The sequence below is a fragment of the Sparus aurata genome, chromosome 9, assembly GCF_900880675.1.
Source record: "Sparus aurata chromosome 9, fSpaAur1.1, whole genome shotgun sequence".
Lineage (NCBI taxonomy): Eukaryota > Metazoa > Chordata > Actinopteri > Spariformes > Sparidae > Sparus > Sparus aurata.
Window position 1 is genome coordinate 2,217,870 of NC_044195.1, and position 24,952 is coordinate 2,242,821.

The 24,952-nt window shown below is 42.1% G+C and overlaps 1 protein-coding gene and 1 long non-coding RNA gene across 3 annotated transcripts in view; one reads left to right on the top strand and one right to left on the bottom strand.

Annotated features, from left to right (window-relative positions):
- Nucleotides 1–6,289: 6,289 nt before the first annotated feature.
- LOC115588346 (SH3 domain-binding protein 4) overlaps nucleotides 6,290–24,952 on the bottom strand; it is a 92,975-nt gene continuing 74,312 nt past the window's right edge. For both annotated transcript variants that reach the window (XM_030428918.1, XM_030428919.1), the window contains 2 exons: nucleotides 16,467–16,655; nucleotides 6,290–7,847 (listed from right to left, as the gene is read on the bottom strand). In XM_030428918.1, coding sequence (XP_030284778.1) covers nucleotides 7,623–7,847; nucleotides 16,467–16,655 — 414 coding nt within the window. In that variant the 3' untranslated portion in view covers nucleotides 6,290–7,622. The remainder of the gene's footprint in view (nucleotides 7,848–16,466; nucleotides 16,656–24,952) is intronic.
- On the top strand, nucleotides 18,328–23,993 carry LOC115588362 (uncharacterized). The gene is made up of 2 exons (XR_003985321.1): nucleotides 18,328–20,360; nucleotides 23,094–23,993. It is a non-coding gene; the product is annotated as an uncharacterized LOC115588362 (long non-coding RNA).

The window sequence follows — 24,952 nt, forward strand, 5'->3', positions numbered from 1 at the left end:
TGCCTAAGAAACAGCAGAGGTCATGATGACTCAGGTTTTCAGAGTCCACGGTTTCCCAAAGGACATTGTTTCGGACCGGGGGCCCCAGTTCGTGTCCCGGTTCTGGAGGGAGTTCTGCAGACTTATCGGGGCCACAGCCAGCCTGACTTCAGGATATCACCCGGAAGCCAACGGCCAGACCGAACGCCTCAACCAACAGCTGGAAACCGGCCTCCGGTGCGTGGTCTTTCACAACCCCTCCACATGGAGCAAACACCTGGTCTGGGTAGAGTATGCTCATAATTCATTGCCCACATCAGCCACCGGCCTCTCGCCATTTCACTGTGCTCTCGGTTATCAGCCTCCGCTTTTTCCAGATAATGAGCTGGAGGTATCGTCCCCTCCGCCCATGCCATGGTCCGACGTTGCCGCCGCATCTGGGCAGCCGCCCGCCAGGTACTTATCAGACAGGGGGACCAAGTAAAGAAGGCGGCAGACCGCAAGCGACGGCCTGCTCCCGATTACCAGCCCGGCCAAAGGGTGTGGCTGTCCGCCAAGGACTTACACCTCAAGGTCTCCTCCAAGAAACTGGCGCTGCGGTTTGTTGGCCCGTTCCCAGTCACCAGACTCGTCGGTCCAGCAGCAGTCCGGCTTCGTCTGCCCCGGTCCCTCCGAGTTCATCCCACCTTCCACGTCAGCCAGGTGAAGCCAGCCAAGGAGAGCCCCATGGTTCCAGCCGCCAATCCTCCACCACCACCGGAGGTGGTCGACGGAGGTCCGGTGTACAAGGTCAAGCAGCTGTTGGCTGTACGCAACCGGGGCAGGGGCAGACAGTTTCTGGTAGACTGGGAGGGCTACGGGCCGGAGGAAAGACAATGGGTCCCGTCGCGCCACATCGTAGATCACACCCTCATTGACGACTTTTACAGGGACCATCCTGAACAGGCTGGGCCGTCAGGTGCCGGCCCTAAAGGAGGGGGGTACTGTCACACCGAGGTGAGGGGTGTCCTGTCTTGGGTTTTTTTTGTCTTGTGAAATTCATGTTTTATTTTGAAAAGTAATTCTCCTCTCGTTTCAGGTCACTTGCCCTTCCTCCTGTGTCACCGGTCTGGCGTCTCCCCTGATCCCTGATTGTTTCCACCTGTGTCATCCCTCCTCATGTGTATATAGTCTTTGTCTTCCCCTGTCTTCGTTGCCAGAGTATTTTGTTCGTCTCGTCGATTACCACAGCCTTGTATCGCTAAGTATTGCCACGCTTGATTTCTGTTTTCATTTTCATACCTCTGAAGAAGAGCGATTTTCATTTGTAAAGTTTTGGTCAGCTTGCCTTTTTTTTGCCTGCTAGTTTTGGTTTCATAGTCATTTTGTTTCCTCCTTTTGGAGCGCTTTGTTTTGTAATTTTCATAGCTCTGTGCAGCGTAGTTTAAGTTTATAGCCTTTTGCCCTTTTCCTCTTTGAGAGTGATTTTTCTTTGAGAGTGATTAGAGATTTTCAGGATAGTGTAGATTTTGCCTTATGTTTTTCCTCCTTCAGGAGCGCTTTCTGTTGTGTTTTGTTCATGCTGTATTTTTCCCCGTCTGAGCAGACGAGGTCAGTTTTCATAGCTTGTTCTGTTATCATTTTATCTGAAGAGGATACAACTGAAATCAGAATAAAAGCTTGTCTAAACCGTTTCAAATCTGCACCTGAGTCCTCTCCTTTGTCCAGGCCTGACAATAAGAGGCACAATGGAGAGGATGTTTATCTTTCTTTAAGAGAAGGGTTATAGATGCCAAACATAAAGAGTGAGGGAGCGGCCTCTCCTAAAACAGGCATTGATCATAGCAAGAAAAAGAGCGAATAAATCATTTGAAAATTGACTATAAAACTCAATTGGCAGGCCATCTAAACCTGGTGATTTGCCTTTTTGAAGTATTGCCATAGCAGACAGGAGTTCTTCTGAAGATATATCTTTTTCTAAACTTTGTCTATCAACTTGTGTTGAAACAGGTAGCAAAATATTATCCAAAAAGGATTTACACTTATCCGGCTCAGATTGTGATGTAGAGGTATACAATTCAGTATAATATGATTTGAAGACACCATTAATTTGAAGATGGTCCACTGTAATGGACCCATCTTGAGGAAAAGGCAATTACACATCCTCTAACATAAGCCTTCAGTGTGTCCCATATTATTAATGGGAATGTTGCACTGTTTTGGTGCACCTCAGAAAAAGTTTCTAAATGAGCCTTCATATAAGTTGTAAAATCCTCTTTTGAGAGTAACATAATATTAAATCTCCAGGGTTTGGGATTTGACAATAGTTTTACAAATTCTATTTCAAAACTCAATGCAGAATGATCTGAAAGAATCCTTGCATGGTAAAAGCAGTTTGTAACTTTTGAGATAAAATTAACTGGAATAAAGAAAGAATCTATTCTCGAAATTGTACTTATTTTTCACATTAATATGCTTGTAACCAATTGCTTTAATATATATTTGTACTTATAATCACTTACCTATCATGCAAATATGCTAATTAGAATATTACATGGCCAAAACATGTATCAGGCACCAGTGTTCCTGGTCTAGGAGGAATACAAAGGAGTAATGGTCATTTTAAAGGGATAGTTCGGGTTTTTTGAAGTGGGGCCATGTAAAGTACACATCTATAGTCGATCTGTTTCCTACCGTAATCACCGATCAGCGCAGCCTCAGTTTGAAGAAGTAGAGAGCTGCTCCAGCCCAGACGCTCAGCTTTGTACTGCAGTGAACGGGTCCAGAGAAAAAGCTAAATTAACCACCTAAAACAAGGCTCACCTTAAAAAAATCTATATCAGTTCAAGTGTACATTGTATAGGGAAAATTCAGACCGCTTCACATCACTGTCAGACCGGCCTTTCTTTTGGCACTTCATTTTCTCAACCGTAGAACCTCTGTGTCCCTGCGCAGTTACGCTAATGCGGAGGGATACGGAGAGTTAAGTTTCGTTTTTATCGAAAGTAAACCTCTCGTCCAGCAGCTGGGCCTCGCGCTGTATTTCGCCGCTCACAGATTTCCTGTTGCCCAGTTGCGCTAATGCATAGGGATACGGAGGATCTACATTGGAGAAAATGTAACTGTAACTTCTGAGAAACCTTTTGTTAGAATTGTTTCAGGGTCAAATCATATTTGCAGCTGACTATTATATAATATTTCGAAATAATAGAAGTAATGGCACTGGCACTTCTATTTTTCGGCGCCCCCCGCAGATGACGGCGCCCCTAGCATTTGCCTACACTGCCTATGCCCAGCGCATGACCAGCATACCAGCACCAAAACACAATGCTGGTCTTTCTGGTCACCAGCATGCTGGTATATGCTAGTTTTTCAGGCAGGGCCTATGTTTTTCGCTCTCTCTATTTTATAAATATTTACATTTAAAGTGAACCCTTTTTAGAGACTATTTTGGTGTGGTTATTGGTCCCTGATCCCAGGATGGTGCCTTGTTTTAACGATTTAATCATAACTATAACTATTTCATATTAACCTCAATATTTATTTTATTGATCTAATTTTAATCATTATAATCAATAATTATTCATTTCTAATAACTACACCAGCCATACTATCAGTTCCCAACATAGGCTTCTAACTGGTTTTAACATCACATTACCTCAGTCCCCTAACCCTATTTATTCCATTTCTTTATTTTACTTATTTTATTCATTTTAATAATTATTTCTGTTCTTCAATTATTTGTTTAAAATTATTTAGCTATAAATGCCATTTATTTCATTTGTCCTTTGCAATTTTACAATATTATGATTTATTCTACTTCCTTTTGCTTTGTTTCAGAAACAACAAACACAGTTAGCAGCTCTTCGTTTTGAAAAAATAAATATAAATATAAACAGGTATCAAAAAAGATAAAAATCCTAACATATATACAACAATAATCAATATATACAAGATAAACCAGATAAATAGAAAAAAAAAGTTCAAGTAAGGGGGTATGTAAATGAAGTGTGTGAGGGGAAGTAGTGGGGGTTTTTATTGCACTTCAGTTCTGGGGTCGGGGTTTATCACTGGTGTGAAAGTCTTTCGAGAGTCAGAGGTGAAGAGGGGGAGCATTTCACTGCCTGTGGGAAGAAACTGTTCTCCAGTCTGTTTGTCCTTGATCTGATAGATCTGTATCCCCATTCTCACTGCCATTTGGATGCGGGGATCCTGCGCCAATTCTCCGACTTCGCCTCTATGAGTATTTCTCGGAGGCGACGAGGGGTGAAATTTCACTCTGGTGCTGATCCGCCTCTGGAGGTAGTATCAGGGGCGCATTATTGGCGAACCGAACCAGTGTTAATGGATAAGCCAGCTGCGCGTTTCGAGGGCGTGTCGACTGGACAGTCTGATAACGACACTGGTCCTTCACTCAACTAATTAAAGAGAAGTGTCCAGCAAACCAACGTTACATGACCAAACAAAAGTAAAGTAGTAACTGCAACTGTCTTTGGCAACTTACATGAGGAAACAATACTTCCGACTTTTCGTCACATTTCTGCCCTAAAAAACTGTCTGTCACTGGCAAAAACTTTAACTCACCAAGTGTTTGTGATGAAATTAATCACCGCGACGGTCAGTCCTCCCGACGGAGACTTCAGTGAACTTTCCCCCAGAAAACAGCCTCCATCCCCGCGAGTGACCCGAGTCAGACAGCGTCCAGTGTACTGATGGCAATAATTTAATTATATAATTTAGAGCAAAAAAACATAATTGTCAATTTCCAGGATGTTTGGTGGGTCAGGGTCTCAATCACAACACAGCATCCATATGTTCATAAACTGTCCGTGGGTTTAGATTGACAGGAGGACACCAGGAAAACACCTTGAAAACACACCGACGTCATCATCATCATGACGTGGACCATCACGCCTCTTTAGGAGCTGCTGTGGTTGCTTTCTGTGTGAATTTCACGGTGGTTCGTCTTTAAGGCGGAGATGCTTTGCTCTGTGTGTTTGGATTTCTGGAAATCCACAATCAGTTCCTTAGTTTTTTAAGGGGGTTTAATTCCAGGTTATTGTCCGACACTATTCTTTCAGATGCTGAATCTCCTCCCTGTAGGCTGACTCATCTTACTTGTTATCAGTCCTACGATGGTCGTGTCATCAGCAGATTTGACAATGGTGTTGGTGGGGTGGATGGGGGAGCAGTCATAGGTGGAGAGGGAGCAGAGGAGGGGGCCGAGGACACACCCCTGCGGTGTGCCAGTGTTCAGGATGAGAGTGGATGATGTGCGGCCTCCCATCCTCACATTTTGTGGTCTGTTGCTGAGGAAGTCCAGCATCCAGGTGCACAGTAAACTGCCCAAGCCCAAGTTGCTTAGTTTTCCAAAATGTGCTCAAACATTTGTAAACATAATAAGGGAAAAAAAATAGAGCTGCAAGCGGCTGTTTGCCGGGCTCTAGCCTATTATGCTCAAAAAGCTCCATCAACCAACATTTAGCTGCAGGCTGGAATGACCGAAAGTTTTTCGAAAATCAGTGAAATTCTCTCGACCAGGTTCTGAGATGGAAAGGTTTTGTATTTGTTGGGCTTTGGTAGACCTATTTCCAACCTTAGCCTGAGGACGTTAAATTTTTTTTAGTTGGTGAAGCCACTTTTATGTTTCAGGTTTTATATAGGTGCAAACTTTTTTACATTTCTACGTGCATAACCACTTCAACTTTTACCAATCCAAATGGCACTTCAGATTTTGGTTTAACACTCAGTGCCAGAGTAAGCATACCAAAAATGGTGAAATTATGTCAAGCGGATTTGAAGGAACATGATTTTGGTATTTGTTGCAATCCCGATGGGTTGTGCTAGAAATGCTTGAGTAGACCTATTCCCAACCTCAACACTTAAGTGTTTTTGACCTTAAGCTAAAAAGGTCTGTGAAAATGGCGACGGCGGTCCCTTTAAACTTGAGAGAACCGGACTCCCTGGCATGGTGAAGCTTGCCTGGAGACCCCTGTGTGATCAATCTATCATAACGTCTTTGTCCATATTCGAAACGTCTTTCAGTAGTTTTGATGTTCTAGAATGCCTCATCCCTAAGTCTATGTCAATGCATTTTTCGGGTAGGCTGGTCACCTCCGTTTCAAGCTTGTCTACCTTGGTTTGCAGCGAAGTCACGTTGTTTCACTGACACGCAGCACAAAGTTTCATCAGAGCATGTTCAAAACACAGTTTTTCTCAAATTGACCACTGATAATATGTAGATGAGAATGCATTGCTCCTGTTTGAGATTAAGATAGTTACACATAATTACACAAGTATATAACAGAGAAAAAGCAAGTACAGTCTCATAAATGGTGTGTACAAATATTTACATTTTATTTATTTTCCACAAAGCTACGCAGTCACAAAAAGATTTTTAAGCTCATCACTGGATGTGCTACTAACACATCATTCAGTTAGCCATACTTAGACAAAATCTGACCGTTAGCCATTAGACAGTGTCTACAACAGTGGTCTCAACATTGTACAAGGTCATCTTTGTAGAGCTGCATTCATTTTGGCAAGCTTTGGTAAAAAGTACTTCAACTGGACAAAAAAAATACAGACAGAAGACAGCAGAGAGTCACGAAAATATGTTGCTATGACTTTCTGTTATAGAGGGTGGGTGGGTGAGGCTGAGGATAACAATAATTAAACTTATTCATAAAAAATAAAAAAATGAATAGATTACAGAACAATTTCAAATCATTGTCAGGGTTAGTGAGGTTACTTGCTCAATTGTTCTGTAGCTTTCAGTCATATCACATAATCCTCATGAGCAGATATTTTACATCAACATTCAAACGGTAATCACTGATATAGAATGTTTGGTTAATAACCCATGTCTCTCTTGACCTCATGTAGTGAATGAGGAAACAAATTTGTTGGTATCCCTACCCACTTTATCAAATCAAGAGAGGGAACTCCATAAAGAGGCGGTCTTGTCTGCTTGTGAACAAGCAGGGATTGCTAACTGCAAAGCAGACAGGAAGTTAGGTAAAACACTGAAAACGTTTAAAGGAGCTTTAACTTTTTGTCAAATTACTTTTCAATTACTTGACTAAATACAGTGCCAGTTCTCAAAACTATCAGACTGACAGCAGAATATTTGGATCTCTGTGCCGAGAAGGAACAAAATAAGAGAACCTGAAGAAGAGAAACAAAAAATAAATAAATACATTAGATCTGACGCATGACAAGGCTATGGTAACAAGGATACAATATCGAAAAGTGTCTCAGCTTCGAAAAGTGTCTTTTTTGGTGTTTAATCCACAGTTCTTAACCAAATGGTTCCAAGTGTTTAAATGCAATGCCATATCAAGAGTACAAAAATAGATAATTATGCAAGACAAGTACAATAATTACAGTCTTTACGAATACTTTGAGCACTTACAGCACTGTGTTGTTTGGCCAGCAGCCATGCAGATGTGGGGGAGTTCATTGATTTTCTCCGGAGTATGTGGAGCTCAAGGTGGTGGTAGAGGAGCAAAACAAAATACAACAGCAGTAGTGCATTTAAAGTGATCAGACAGCCGATATGCAGCATTTTAAACTGTGTAACTTTTTAAAATGCTCCAGAAAAGCAAGGTGAACTGGTGTAGGGAACACCAGCAGGATTTACATCGAGTCATGATGGAAAAAGTTTAGATGGCACAGTCGTCCTGAGCAGCAGGGCTGAAGGCGGAGCTCCGCAGGGCATCCAAGCAGTTGACCAGGATGAGCGTGCCGGTCAGGTGCTTCCAGCGTTTGGTGATGGGGTTCTTCATCTTGTCTAAACCCATGTGGAGCTCCTGGATCACATCCCTGTAGCTATCACCGAGTTGAGCAGCCCATGTGACCAGAAAGTCATACGCCGGCTTCCACATTGCCTGCAGACAGAGGTAGAGGGAGAACAAACATCCCATGATGTGCTGACACACTGACATGTCTGAATGTCCCTAATCCTGACAGAGCAGATATTGTCTTGACTACAGACTGACAATGTACTCCAAGTTGTTCTATTTTTGTGATTCGAACATGATGGCCATGTTGTGATATGAATCCTGTCAAGAACTTTCTGTGACCGCTGACTCAACGTGTTTGCTGATTTGCTGATCATCCAGTCCAGGGGCCTGGGAGCCTGAGTTGGTAAATTTAGGATTTTTGGTTCTGGAATAAGTGATTAAAGGAGTCATCACCTGGTTTTTTACATATCCAGTCCCTCTTGGATCACTTTGGATTAATTCTTAAAACTTATTAGAAAAAAAAATAATAAAAAAAACTTTTTCATACCGCCACTTTCTCACGCGAGATTATGCGCGAGGTTTTGACCGGTCCGGATGTGCATTGTATTAATATGTAATGAGGCGCGCATTGATTGGCCGCAGGAAGGAGCCTGCATGCACACAGACTCCAAAACATAAACAGCCCCCTGTCATGGCGCACACACTAAATGACGAACCTTACGGAATTCAGGCATTTATGTACGAGCCGGAGTCTGAACCTGAACAGGAGAGTGAAGAGGCAGAGACGGTGGAAGATACACGTTTACAGCAGGATGTCTCTGAATAGTAAATTCTTTTTTTTTTCCCTTCTTAGTTTTCACACTCTTGTTTTACATGTAAGACCTGAGTTTTAATGCTGGCGGTCACGATGTATGGCGTGAAAATGACAGAGAAATAAGCAGATTCAGCGTGCTCACTCTGGCTGAGGACGGCTGTGAGCCGATGCTTAATATGCAAGTAGCCTCCTGTGGTAACGTCACCACAGGAGCAGAGTCAAAATCTCGTGCTTTAGGAACGCGCTCTTTTGTGCGCTATTCTTGTTCGGAAAAAGAGCCAAAGCGAAAAAAATGAGCCACTTTCAAACTCCAGCTTTTCAGGCAAGTTTCAACTGAGGTCGAGCACCAATATGCATGATTTAACAAGAGAAATTGAGATTCAGGGTGCTGACTCCTTTAAAATGAATTTGATCAAGTCTGAGAATGTTCAGCCTGAGCCAAGTGTATGGGCGTGGACAGAGAAAAAAATATCAACGGAGCTCCTATACTTACAGTCACAGTCCAGTGGAGGTATAAATATGGACACAAGTGGAGAAATGAGTCAGTATTAAACATGATTATTCTATTAAGCAAACTCCACATTCATCATTTACCAGACTTGTATTTCCTTAATGGATGATAGTGCCCGGATTGTCCTGGATCTAAGTCTACATTAGATTTTTAAATACCCTGTATTTATTCAGCTGTAACCTAGCGTCAAGGAAATGGATGAGGTAGCAACTGAAGATGAAAATATAATATGATAAAATATAATATAATATCATATAATATAACAACAAAAAAAAACATGCTTTAAGACAATGTGTTTGAATCTTGCTCAACAGCATTTTTACATGTGTAAATTTAAACTTAGTCACTGAAATGCTGTCAAAAAACAACACAACATGTCTATAAATACAGTGCCTTGCAAAAGTTTTCACCCCCCTTGAACTTTTCCACATTTTGTCACGTTTTAACCACAAATGTAAATGTATTTTTGGGGGATTTTATGTGATAGACCAACACAAAGTGGTGCATAATTGTGAAGTGGAAGGAAAATGATACAAGGTTTTAAATTTTTTTTTTACAAATAAAAAACAGAAAAGTGTGGTGTGCAAAAGTATTTATCCCCCTTTACTCTGATACCCTAAATAAAATCCAGTGCAACCAGTTCCCTGTAGTAGTCACCTAATTAGTAAATGGAGTCCACCTGTGTGTAATCTAATCTCAGTATAAATACAGCTGTTATGTGAAGGCCTCAGAGGTTTGCTAGAGAACATTTAGTGAACAAACAGCATCATGAAGCCCAAGGAACACACCAGACAGGTCAGGGATAAAGTTGTGGAGAAGTTTTAAGCATGATTAGGATATGAAAAAATATCCCAAGCTCTGAACATCTCACAGAGCACTGTTCAATCCATCACCTGAAAATGGAAAGAGTTTGGCACAACTGCAAACCTACCAAGACCGGGCCGTCCACCTAAACTGACATGCTGGGACAAAGAGAGCATTGATCAGAGAAGCAGCCAAGAGGCCCATGATAACTCTGGAGGAGCTGCAGAGATCCAAAGCTCAGGTAGGAGAATCTGTCCACAGGACAACTATTAGTCATGCACTCCACAAATCGGGCCTTTATAGAAGAATGGCAGGAAGAGAGCCATTGTTGAAACAAAGCCATGCAGTTTGCCACAAGCCATGTGGGGGGCACAACAAACATGTGGAGGAAGGTGCTCTGGTCAGATGAGACCAAAATGGATGTTTTTGGCCTAAATGCAAAACGCTATGTGTGGCAGAAAACTAATACTGCAAAACTAATACTAATCACCCTGAACACACATCCCCACCGTGAAACATGGTGGTGGCAGCATCATGCTGTGGGGATGCTTTTATTGAGCAGGGACAGGGAAGCTGGTCTGAGTTGGTGGGAAGATGGATGGAGCAAAATACAGGACAATCTTGGAAGAAAACCTGTTAGAGTCTGCAAAAGACTTGAGACTGGGGTGGAGTTTCACCTTCCAGCAGGACAACGAGCCTAAACATACAGTCAGAGTTACAATGGAATGGTTTAGATCAAAGCATATTCACGTGTTAGAATGGCCCAGTCAAATTCCAGACCTAAATCCAATTGAGAATCTCTGGCAAGACTTGAAAATTGCTGTTACAGACACTCTCCATCCAATCAGACTAAGCTTAAGCTATTTTGCAAGGAAGAATGGGCAGATATTTCAGTCTCTATATGTGCATCGCTGGTGGAGACTTACCCCAAAAGACTTGCAGCTGTCATTGCAAGTGAAAGGTGGTTCTACAAAGTATTGACTCAGGGGGGTGAATACTTTTGGACACCACACTTTTCTGTTTTATTTGTAAAAAAAAAATTAAAACCATGTATCAATTTCCTTCCACTTCACAATTATGCACCACTTTGTGTTGGTCTATCACATAAAATCCCCCAAAAATACATTTACATTTGTGGTTAAAACGTGACAAAATGTGGAAAAGTTCAAGGGGGGTGAAAACTTTTGCAAGGCACTGTATAAAAAATTGGCTTTAAAACTACACAGCTAAAAATAAAATCAAGGTAACACTTTTAATCACACATTAGATCTTGATGAAAAAAATATTCGAGTTGAAAATCTTTACTGATGAACACTGCTTAACCCTCTGGACTCTATGCTGGCCATTTGTGTCCACCTCACTTCCTTTTTGTTGATCATTTTAGCTGTGTTAATGCATATGGAATGATATTTCCCAAGGGTCTGGATTTTTGGCTGATCTTTCAATTTTCAAAACCTGCTCTTTAAATATGTCAATATTATACTGTGTATCTACAATTGTACCTTATGGCTCTATCGTGGACACTTTTGGCCAATTGAAACCCATGAAAACCACATTTTTTAATTCCTTGTGATTTACAGTATAAAATCATATAATTTAGGTAAAATGGCTTTCATTCTAAACTCAACACTTGAAAATTTTAGTTTTTAATGTTTTTTACCAGATTGTGTCATTTGTCCATTTTTGGGCAAGGGAGCAATTTCAGTTAATATTCTTAGTTTCCACTAGGGGCGTATGATGGCTTCCTGCACTCCAATGGAGCAAATGAATGACACAATTTTGACATAGGTGTGATCCTAAGGATGTCATGTAATGATGTGTGTTTGTGCATGAAAAAAAAAAATTAGTATTAGTAAGATAAAGTGACATAAATTACAGTGTATCATACCATACAAGTTTCGGTGAATTTCTCTAGGTACAGGTTATTGAGCTTTGAGTTTCCAAGGCAAACCTGGCAGTGATGCACAGGTTGAAAACACCTGTAACTTTGATCTTTTCATAAAAAAATGCCACACACAACTGCACAATATCCTTTACATTCTCAAATAGCTGCTCTCCAAAAAAAAGGATCACAGGTCATCTTGACCTCTGGCTTCTGGGGAAACAAAAACAAAGTCTGACACTGTTTATAAATCTGTCCTGGAGTTTTTGCAGGTGCAGTCAGTACTAATGCTATAAGTGAGCCTATCAGCTCCCAGATCCTTCTTTATCTGCAAGATGGCAAGAAGGTCATATGCCCTGACTGAAGCACTTGAGTATGTGATTGGCTCAGAGAGTAAAGATGGGGAGAAATCCTCTGTGGTTGAGGAGGAGAAATCTTCTACCCAAGATGAGGACACGTCCTCTCCTGAAGATGATGGGACACCTTCCTCAGAGGATGACAGCAACACCACTGATGACGACTTCCAGCCAGGGCCTGGTTCCTCTTCCTCAGGGGAAGAGGACGGTACAGACACAGCGATGGAGGCCGATCAGCTGATGGCAGAGACAGAGGGGCTGGCGGGTGAGTGGATGTCTCGTCATGGGAAAATTATGTGGTTTCCCACTGCTGAAGAGACCCTGCACCACAATCCAGTATCTAGTGGTTTCACCCCAGGGCCCACCCTGTATGCAGTTGCCCATATCAGCAATCTGAGGTCTGCCTTTGACCATTTTATTACAGAGGAGATCATTCAGCTGCTGTGCACCAACACAAACCTGCATGGAAGGCGAAGGTGTGAGGATTGGAAGAATGTGGATGAAGTGGAGATGAGAGTCTACATTGGGATTCTGATTCTGGCTGGCGTCTACCGCTCAAGACATGAAGCAACACGTGGCATGTGGGATGCCAAGACAGGACGTGCCACGTTTTGTGCCACGATGCCCCTCTACGGCTTCACTCAGATCAGCGCTAACATCTGCTTTGATGACAGGCTCTCCCACCCAGGACGCTTCAGGAATGATAAACTCGCTGCATTTCGCATCCTGTGGGAAAAGTGGGTTGCTTGCCTCCCCCTCTTATTCAATCCAGGGGTTGATGTGTGTGTGTTGACGAGCAGCTTGTTGCATTCATAGGTCATTGTGGACTTCGACCAGTTGCGTGCACAGACCTTTTGAAAGGCAGGGGCGAAAGGCAAAAAAAGGGCACATACAGCACGTTCTTACGACTAAAGAGGGCACATTAGCGCGCATTTTGGCTACGAAGAGGGCACTTTAGTGCCTGATTTTGTCACCCAAGAGGGAAGTTTATCATGTTTTAACCAGCCAAGGGGGCAGTTTGTTGTGTTTTGCCAACCAAGAGGGCACTTTAACGCACTTTTTGGCTCCCAAGAGGGCGCTTCAGCATGCGTTTTGGCTCCCAAGATGGTGCTTCAGCGCGCGTTTTGGCTCCCAAGAGGGCACTTTAGTGTGCATTTTTCAACAATTGGGCCACTGCCCAACCCCCCATGCACACCACTGACGTCTACATTATATCCCCAACAAGCCTGCAAAGTATGGCATTAAAATCTGGTTCACCTGTGATGTGGCAACCTCCTATGCCTGGAGCATGGAGATTTACATGGGATAACGTCCCAGTTAAAATTCTAGAATTGATTAAAATTTTGGATTTCATGATCAGGACTGATGTCAAATTTAAAAAAAGAAGCAAATATTTTCAGTATATAGTGTTTGTATATAGCATTTTGTAAGCAAACAGGAGGTGGACACTTTTGGCCATGCATAAGTTAAGAGGGAGTTTTTATGTTTTTTCTGCCACTGCACAAAAAACTAATGAAGCATAAAAATCATTGATATTGCTTATTATTGACAACCATTTAGCTGTAATGATGGTTAAAGAATAATTCAGGTAGCATGTATTATTTTGTAAAAACATGCTGATTTAATGCTATTCTCCCTTATAAATCATCAGAGTTATGTTATCTAATAGGCATTGAAAGGGTTAAAATTCAGAATTTGAATGAAATTTTAGTTTTCATGACCAGGACTGATGCAAATTTAAAAAACTGGGAAAAAAAGTGGAATTATTTTTATATATGTATTAGTTTTATAGCATTTTAGAAATGTAAACATGAGGTGGACACTTTTGGCCACGAACAAGCTGAGAGGGAGTTTTTATGTTTATCTGCCACTGCACAAAAAACTAATGAAGCATAAAAATCATTGATACTGCTTATTATTGACACACATTAAGCTGCAATGATGGTTAAAGAATAATTCAGGTAGCATGTATTATTTTGCAAAAACATGGCGATTTAATGCTATTCTCCCTTATAAATCTTCAGCATTATGTTATCTAATAGGCATTTAAAGGGTTAAAATTCAGAATTTGAATGAAATTTTAGTTTTCATGACCAGGACTGATGCAAATTTAAAAAACTGGTATAAAAAAAAATTGAATATTTTAAATATATATATTAGTTTTATAGCATTTTGGAAATGTAAACAAGAGGTGGACACTTTTGGCCACGAACAAGCTGAGAGGGAGTTTTATCTACTTTGCCTTCCCTGCACAAAAATAACAATGCATAATAATCAATGTTGTTGTTAATCAGTTACATATCTCAGACTGTGTTATTGATAATACAAGATAAACCGGTAGCACTAAGAAGATAGGCAGTGATCATTTTTGTGGTAGTTTTCCAACAAGCGCATTGTGCAAACAAATTGGCATTTGAGGGGTTAAAAAATTAAAAATGAATTAATTTTTTGTACTTATGACAAGAACTGATATTAATTAAACATTTTATGCAGTAAAAGCAGCAAAAAACATACAAAATCCCCAAAATTACAGACTCAATCTGTTGGTGGCCATTTTTGGCCACGAACAAGCTGAGAGGGTAGTAAAAACGAACAAGGCCAGAGGGTTAAATTGTTGATAACAAAATGAAGTAAAAACAATGGAAACCAAAATCATCAACCCATGAGAGCTGGATTCAGAATCACACTGAAAATCAAAGTAAAAAAATGAAATCACAGGCTGATCCAACTTGTGGGAATTTTATCACAGCAACTTAAAATGTGACTCAGTAGTGTGTATGGCCCGCCTGTATGCACTCGACAGCTTATGGGCATGCTCCTAATGAGTTGGCATCCCACACCTGGACCAGACCAATTCTGGGGTTCTCTAGCAAATTCCAATTGGGCTGCACAGTGCTGGGCTGTGAGCACATGTCCCACTAGAGGATGCCGGGCCTCCTGCCAACCACCTGGAGTCTGTTCCTGACAGTCTGGTGAGAAACAAGCACACCAGTAACCTGCTGGAGGTCATTTTGTAGGGCTCTGGCATTGCTCCTCCTGTTCCTCCTTGCACAAAGGAGCAGATACCGGTCCTGCTGAGTTGATGCCGTTCTACAGCCCTGTCCAGCTCTCCTTGTGTAACGGCCTTCTAGTGTCTCCTCCATGCTCTCGAGACTGTGTTGGGAGATGCAGGAAACCCTCTTGCGACAGCACATATGATGTGCCATCCTGGTGGAGCTGGACAACCTGTGCAACCTGATTGGGCACTGCCTAGTGCAACCATTAGTGACAAGGACACTAGCATAACACAAAACTAGAGACGAATCAGTCAGGCAGGATAAGGAGAGAGTGATTGCCTATGGTCACCACATGCAAAACCATTCCCTTTTTGGGGGTTGTCTAGCTTTTTTTCTCTCCATTGCACCTGTTGTCACTTTCATTTGCACCAAAGCAGGTGAAACTGATACACAAACACTTGTGCTTCTTTAATAGACAGATTGATATCCCTGAAGTTTACATTTAGTCCAGTCTTAGAGTCTTTAAGTCTTTTTATTGCACCACCATCACCTAATTCGCTCATCAAATCATGTTGATTATATGAATATTATTATATGTGAATACCGATCCCAACATATTGCTGACTAATCAGTGTCCTATGTGTCTAAAGCTTCATATAAATTAGTTTTATGTAAAAATTGAGGTACATGGGTGACAGATTGATCGTAAATGCAGTCATGTTAAGTGGAAAAAGACAAACATCTGCAAAATATGCATTGCGATTTTTATTGTATGAATGGGGAAAGGAAACCTGCCTCACGCTTAGCCGAACGGGGGGAGTCAGACAGAAACTCAGAGTTTGTGGAAGAAAACATGTCAGCAAGCAACTTAGCTTTACAGAGTCAATTACTATCATGACTGAGCCAGAAGTCCTCTCTCTTTCTTGAATGGAAAATCCAGAGTTGAAACAGGGCTCTGGACCATGAAACAGGATATGTGCTTAGTTAGGTAACATCGATGTTAATCCTGGTTTTTAAATCCTCGGATGGCAGTTCACATCTATCATCATGGTTATTTGTGCTGCACGCCTAACCTGCTCTGGACGAGGTGATGATTAAGGTAGAGGATCCAAACATATGAAAGCACCACCTTCTGTCCAATCAATTTTTGTGAAAATGGCATTATTATCCATAAAAGACCCTGGGGAGCTCAGTGTGCTGATCATGATGGGTTTATTCCTATGTTTGTGTCCCTAACACTTAAGAAACAATTATTACAAAAGGTCATAGTAGTTAGTCTTATTATAACAAAACTCCAAATAAGAGAGCTATAAGTGAAACCCCTAACCGTTCCTTAAATAAACATACCATTCTCAAGCTTAAATCTTAGACAACAGTTATTTACTGTAATACAGGTGTACCTCACTGTCCACTACCCCGTTCTTGTCACGATGTGGTGCCTCATAAGCGTCCATTTGCTGGCGTGAAACCTTGGCGAGCCTCTCAGCCAGCTCCCTCCAGCGTCCAGCCACCTCCACAGCTGTGGTCAGCAGGACAAAGTCCATGACCAGTCTGGCCACGAGGCCCTGACAATCGATCTTCAACAGGGCCTGCAGAGAAAGGACAAAAAGGACTTTAGAGATAAATCAATAAAAGAGTACTTCAAGTTACAGTCTGAAATGATAGAGGTAGACAGAGGTTAGGATTCTGGATTTTGGAAAACAAAATTATGTATGAGCTCTGACTAGGAATCTGACTAGGTGAGAGAGAGGACCACAGTGAACTGTGTCAAGTGAAGATGGAAACCAAGCATAGAACAGTGAACTTTGACTATACATCACACACCAAAGAGACTAATAAATGGGAACGTATCCAATGTGGCTGCATGACAGAATATACTACATGTTTCAAGTCCAAAAATGCACAAAGCCCTTATGAACACTGACCTTTGCTCATGCTTAGGAGACAGCTAGGCTTAGAGAGGACGCACATGCTAAACTGATAACATCATCACAGAGTGTATTAAGAAATGCCGACATGACAAAATCGTGGTTCAGTCAGATTGCACGAGTACAATCTACCTTTTTATGTTCATGTTCATATGTTTTTATGTTGTTCTTTGGGGGAAAAATTCAGAGGATGGCTTGTCCAGTTGAGGACAAAAACTGTATCTTCAATTGTTAAAAAGCTGATTTGTTGGTCAGTGGGGCTCCAGGGTTATGCTTACGGTTACGGTAAGGCTCCAGGAAATTAATCATAGTCTATGTAAAGTCCCCAAAAGTGACATAAGTCAACATGTATGTTTGGTGTGTGTCAGACCCACCACACTGATACTGCTTGTGATACTGTTGCTCCTCTACCTGGCCTGTTTTCTCTACCTGTTAGCCCAGAGACACTGCATCCGTGCCAGCCAAAGTGGTTGGTTTGATTATCAGGGCAACCACAACCCACCCCTCTTTATAAATGATAAAAATAAGACAGGTCATTTAAAATGATCAATTATTATCGATATGAAACGTCACTATCAAGATAGACTTTTCAGCTGTAACTCCCAGACCTCACTTAGCCAGTAACAAGTTTCAGAGGTCAAATCTGAAATGCCTCTATGTCTTAAAATAAGCTTTGTGTACAGAAAAAAACAGAGAAAGTTTAAAGGTAGGAACACACTGGCCCAACCGTTGGACGTCTGAAGCGCTTGGAGAGGCTCGGACGAGGTCGGGAACACATATGTTTGGTGTGTTCAGCTGCATCGGAAGCTTTCGGAGCCGCGCGGACGTTGTCGGATCCGACTGAGCATGCAAAGTCTGAGGAGGAGGGCCGTCGGACGTCTGAGCCATTGGATTCTCTGATTGGTTGTGTGCCAGCTGAATAGCCGTTCTGATTGGCGTTGTGCTGGCGAATCAGCGCTGTGTGTGGGAGGGGCGGAATACTGTGTGCGTTTTTTTTTCTATGTACTCCGTTCCGTCATTCCCCGTTTTCATGTTTTGCAGTACTGGCACGAGACAAGTTGTTTTGTCCGTTCAGGACGAATTATTTCTTGTTCGTCTGGTAATGCCTCGCTGCATGTTTAGTATGCAGCTGTTTTTATCGAAAATAGTTAAGTTTCGTTTTGATCGAAAGTAAAGAGAGTTGCGTACACAAGCCTCTCGTTTACAACTCACAACACAAGCGCCACCCGCTCATTGCATCTCGCGCAAGCGCAGAACGTACATGCTACTGTGGAGTAGGCAGCACGTCGAAGCGGTGTGTTCAGTGCAACTTTTCTGCCGAACGGGTCAGACAAGAGGCAACGGAGTGATCGGAGAGTGGTCGGATAAGGCAGTTGGACGTCTGGACGGTGTGTGGGGGCCTTAATTCTTTAGACATTACACAATACCTCACATACATGAGCTAATTTGCTCCACTAGTGATTCTCTGCTATTTTTTACTTCCAGATCACAAAACTGGAAGGACGAATTTCCACCTTATACCACATCCAGGAAGCAGAACAACTCCTGGACACCATCACCTTTGGCCCAGCAATAACCAACACAACCTGCACCCGTGAACCCAACGCCAGCCCCCCTGTTGCCACTGTTGAAGTCGCTGCCGCTCCAGAGTCCAGTGTCACCGCTCACTAAATTCCTGCTAATTCCCCCCCTCCTCCAACCTCTATCCCTGATGACTCCTGGCAAGGGATTGGGGCTAAGCCCAAAGCCCTGGTCAGCTCCACACCATCCCACCACGAGTCCTGGAAGCTGGTGAGGGTAAGGGTAGAGGGAGGGGGAGACGGTCCCCTCCTGCACCCCACAACTATAACTATAACATCCAGCTGGAAAATAAATACGATCTCCTCAACCCACATGATTTTCCTCCCCTGACTCCAGACTTACCGGCTCCCTTCTTCACCTCCTCTGCCATCCCCGGGGTCGGTCAGAAACTCACGGTCACCCCCGTTCCCTCCATCATCCAGTCCCCACCGCTCCAAACTGCTTTTTACACCCATGCAATGCCGGGATCCTGCCCGCCACTCTGCTAGCCCCCACAAATCCACTCCATCACCACAGGTCAGGCCCCCCCCCACCTGCCACTCCCCCCGCATCCACACTCATCATTGGAGACTCAATTGTAAGAAACATCAAGAAACCATCCGCATTGACCTTCTGTTTTCCTGGTGCCAAAGTAATGGACATCATGGAAAAAATTCCCAGCATCCTGGCCGACCACCCACTCATTAAAACTGTTGTCCTCCATGTTGGCTGCTACAACATTTACAAACAGTCCAGTTAAATATTAAAACAGGACTTCATCCAGCTCATCGACTCTCTCGAGCCCGTGACCGTGTGAGTATTGCGAGACGGCAGTGCGCTGTTGTTGACAAACAAAACAAGACGAGACTACTAGGCCACTTTGCGATTAAAAACTTTTTCCCCAGACTAAAACAAATCAACATTGCATCGACTACCACCTACACAAGCCAAGCTACATTCCGACCGCATTCTGGAGGAATTTACAGATTTGGAGGCTTTCATCAAAGACCACGATCAAAACCTTCAGTCAATCATGAACCCTGACCAGGGCGCAAACCAACCTGACCCCAAGAGGAGAAAGAGGGACTCCGCAACAGACACAAATGATCTGCAAACCCAGGAAGTTGAGGTCAGTGTGCTGGCAATCATTAACAAAAAATTGGATATGTTGGTCACAATACACGAGGAGCTAAACGACATGCATCTTGAATTTGCCCACAATCAAATCGAAACACTGCATCAATCAAATCAGGAACTGCAAACTTCTGTAACATCACTCCCCCAACAAATGCAAAACATCACTGCTGAAAACAAACAGATGAAAGCATTCTAGACATCCAAACACGCTCAATGCGTGATAACCTCATCTTCTCAGGCATTCCAGAAACATCAGCTGACAACCAAGAGTTACTAATAAAAAACTTCATGCAATCACAACTCAACTGTCCAGCGACTTTGTCCAAAACATTACCTTTGTCCAAGTTCACCGTTTCGGCGAACAACACAAGGACAAAGCTAGGCCCATCATTGCAAAATTCGAACACTATCAACAAAAAGGACTTGTGAAAAGCAAGGGAAGACAACTCAAGAACACCAAGTATGGAATGAATGATCAGTTTACATGGGAGATAACGAAAGAAGGAAAATGCTCTATCCCATATTAAAGGAAAACCGAGGAAACAACACACGTGCAGTATTGGCAGTCTACGAACTCTAAATGGACAACTATTCAGAAGCCCTGAAATAACACCATGGCTTTTCTGAATTAATAGCCAAGACAATTATTGTATCCATTCCTACACCTCTGTAAGTATTAGCTAGCACATCACCATTGACACTTTACTGTGCTTACACACTCTCTCTTAATTTGCTCGATATCTTTTTTCTCTCTCTTATTCGTTGCTCTTTTCTATCTCTCACGCACACATACACCCACATTCTCTCTCTGTTCCTGTCCTATCAACTCTAATCTCTGACTACACTTTTTTGTCTCTCTCTTTTCTCCCTTCTTTCTGACTTTAACAGAATCTTTATCATTCTTTAGTAATTGTATGTGTGTCATGTCTATCTATGTTTAGTGTTTACAATACATGCGTAGTGCTTTGTGTGTCCAGTCCATCTACATCCTGTGCTTGTCCAAGTCAGCCTGGAAAATTTCAATGTATGAACTGTATATGGTCAATATTCTGTGTAAGAATTTGCTGAAACTGCTCCAGTACATCAATACCTCTCCAAGCTCGAAGACTAGTATCATCCTGCATAATAAATGTAACTCATGTACACATATACCCCCTCTCCCTCAATCCTCTTTCCTCCTGACCCCATTTGCTCCTGTCCCCTCAATTCAACCATTATAGACCCAGAAGGAAGATTTGTTATCATCAATACCTCAATCAATCACTTAACTTTTACACTTGCAAACGTTTACTCTCCAAACATTGACAACCCTCATTTTTTTCATAACCTTTTTTCGCTCCTGTACAACTCCACAAATCTCTTTGTAGCTGGAGATTTCAACACTGTTATCAACCCATTACTTGACCGTACACACAACCACAGCAACTCGCAAATTTGGCATTCATCAGAAGTAATAAAACAATATATGACTGACTATGGCCTTGGCAATAGCTGGGGAGTGAGGAACCCATTGCTAAGAGAATATTCATATGTCTCTCAGCCCACCAATCTTCCTCAAGAATTGACTCTTGCCTTGTAAGCAACTCCCTAATTTAACAGATTTCAGAAAACACTATCCATCCAATTATCATCAGTGACCATGGCCCCGTGTCCTTATCATTAGCCATCCCAGTACAAAGGAAACCCTCTGCTAGTTGGCGTTTCAACACATCACTACTTGAAGATCCCAATTTTACTGCTCTGATAAAGAGAAAGTTGGCATCCTTTCCGGAGACGAACGACTCTCCAGAAATATAAACATCAACTCTTTGGGAAACAGGCAAGGCAGTCAGATCGCTCCATCTGAAGAAACACAAATTGAAATATAGCCGCAAACAACAATCTGCGGGTTCTAACCTCTTTCGCCCCAAACCGGCCACCCTGACCCTCATCCCCCGCAGTCGATGACATCGGCTGCCATGTTCCTCAAAGATCTGTGCAACACATACCCATGATAAGCCCCAGATTTCTCCAAATTCAGGTATACGCCTGATGCTCTGGGTGCGAGGGGGGTGTAAGGTTTTTCACATTCACTCATGCACACAACAGCGTGTGCCTGTAATCTGCCTCTAAAGGATGAGTTCAAAATGTTTTGGTGGGCGTATTCCTAGTCCCCTTCTGAAGATATGAAGATCTGAACCGAGTTTCGTGACAATCGGAAACACCATTAATGATTTGGGGCCAATATTTGCTAACCCCCGCCCTTTCTGACGATATTTTGCTTGACGGTGGCCGTGTTTTTTGACCGATCGTGCTCATTAATAAGAGAAATTACTGGCTCGGTCCCCCGATGCCATATACCAGATTTGGTGTTGATAGCATAAATATTTCAAAAGTTCTATTCATTTTATGCAAATCAGCAAAACATCTGTAATAGCGGCTTTCATGGTGCAAGAGGCTTTTTTGCAGAGGACTATCAGGAGGACATGTAGGAAAAATTCAATAGCACTAATAGTGCAATAGCACAAGTCAATAGCACTTATGGCTTGGCGGGGAGAGTCTTTCGAAGTTTACTCCCTATGTTATAGCGCATCACATTTTTGGAGCAGCATTTGGACTTCATTTATATTCAACGTACCAAGTTTCGTGTCTCTGGGTCCTTCCAGCTCGCCATAAATTAATAAACAATGATGGTTAATGACGAATAGGCCACGCCCACTTTCACCTATCAACATGGCACTCAAGATATCAGTTAATACTTGCCCCTAGAGCATGCATACAGAATTTGGTGAAATTCCGTCTAATGGTCTTGAGATACAAATGTGTAGCATTTATAGTGCCCCCTATAGGTTGAGCTCAACATGCTTTGGTAGACGGATTCCCAGTCCCGTGAACCAATCCACCAAGTTTTGTGATGATGGGGCAAAGGGTGTGGGAGTTATGGCCAATCATTTCTAAGCCCCGCCCATTGCGCAAATACATTGGTCTGTGGCGGCCATGGTTTTTGACCAATCTGGTTCATTTATAATTGAAATTTGTCTTTTCATCCCCCGAAGCCGTATACCAAATTTGGTGTTGATAAAGTCAATCTTTCAAAAGTTCTATTCATTCTATTCAAGTTCTATTCATTTTTCTAACCCCTTCGGGGTTTGAAATCTAATTAAAGCTGCAAGCAGCGATGAACGGGCCCTCGCAGGCCACGCGTGTTGGGGCACGCTGCCGTCGGTTGCCTGCTACTACCGGTATGAAATAATGTACACTGAACTCAGAAAAACTGTGTGAACTGCTGCATGATTCTCCGGACAAGACTGAGTCGACATTTATCTAAATGTGTGTGTTAATGATGACAAGCAGTTGCTGCTCATTTTGAACAGTGCCACCTACCTTGACCCCAGGTTTAAGGACATGTTTGTTTCACTTAAGGAGGAAGTCAAACAATGTCTCCTGGACCAAGTAGGAGGAAATGCTGAGCCTAACAGAAGTCAAAGCCATGTGCCAGACCCAGGACAGGAAGAGAACTCAAACCTAGTCAGGCCACAGAAAAAGCAGAAGGATGACTTGAGACGACTGCTGTCAAGTATCCAAGGAGAAAAGAAAGGCAGTGGTGCCACCCCCTCAACTGGAGAACCCCTGTCCCGAAGTGATAAGCTGAAAGATGAGTATCAGGTATATGAAAAATGCCAGAAATCAGTGCTGAGGAGGATCCACTTTCCTGGTGGAAAACAAATGCAAGTACTCTACCTCAGCTCTCTGATTTTGCCAGAAAGTATCTGTGCATTGCTGCATCAAAATGTGCTTCTGAGAGAGTTTTCAGTACTTCTGGCTTGATTGTCAGTCCAAGACGGTCAAGACTGACCCAAGAAAACATTGACATGTTGGTGTTCCTTTCAAAAAACCTGGAACTGACAAAGAAGTTCAAAAATCCTTAGAGTTATGCCTGTTGGAACCTGGTATTAGAGGTTTTAGTTATGTGAGATCAGGCTCCACACCACTGTTGTTTTGTTATTTATTTGCATATTTATAAGAAGAACAATATTGTTTGTTTTATATACTTGAAGGCTTCACACCACTGCCGTTCCTTTTTGAATGTAAAATAGTTGACTATTGTTGTTATTTATGACCATATTTATAAGCACAGTATTGTTTGTTTTTATACTGGATGGCTATAGGCCACTGCTGTTCTTTTTTGAATGTATAGTTACCTTTTGGCAGTTGGCAGCTGGTACTGCAATTTAAATCTGTGCAAAAAGATGGTGAAGCACAGTGGTGTTATATACTTGACAGTTTGAAGCAGTTTTCAATAAATTAGTGAATTTAAAAGTACATGGGTTCTGTTGTGTTTGTTCTTTTTATTTTTTATTGCGGTATCGAATTAGTATCGAGAATCGTGGAAATTCACAGGTATTGGTATCGACTACTGAAATTCTGGTATCGTGACAACCATACCCAGTGGTGGCTTTTTTTAAAAGAAGGAATATTACACCTCCCTTTCGCATAGACATGACGGCTGATTGCAGCCTTTTCTGGCTGCATTTTCTAACTAAAAAGGGGCTAGTTTTCCTATTAACCTAAAAACTTAATCTCTCCATTTCAATTTCCTTTCTATTATTTTTCTATCCCTTCTTCATTTGCCATCTGACTTCCTCCACCTTTCCCATTTTCAGCTTTTACATTCCATCTTAGCCACACTGTGGCTTTGCAATTTCATTCCTTATCCTGTTTCCTTGTTTCTTAACCTTTTTGTGAAGCAACTTAACCTCAAAACCGAAACCTATGAATGTTCAGAAATATTAAAGCGTGTGGGATTTGACACCTCACCCTACATGTGAACTACATTCATTCTTCATCAACTAGCTCAGAAATAACTACATGTTCCCAAACAAGGCCAAATCTCCAGAGAGTGAGTGATCTGTTGTTCAGTCATTTATTCCAAAAGGAGAAACAGGATGAGGGAGGGTTTTCACCAGTCCCTCTCACAAGCATTAGAGGAAGTCAAAGTTCACAGTTGGCCTCGGTTTTCACATCATGTGGGATGGAAACATTAGTCACAGTGTCTGGTCCATTACAAAAAATGAAAGCACAGATAAATATTCCTAATAATGAACATATTATTGTCATTACTATTACTGATAACGTAAATTTTTTGTCACAGTAGTGGCTTTTAGGGATGGTACTTAACTTTAGTCCAAATTCAACTAGAATTATCTTAAGTACACGCACTGTTTCTCAGTATCGCCGTGTTGAAATCTATGATGCAAAGCAATGTAACAATACCACAAATT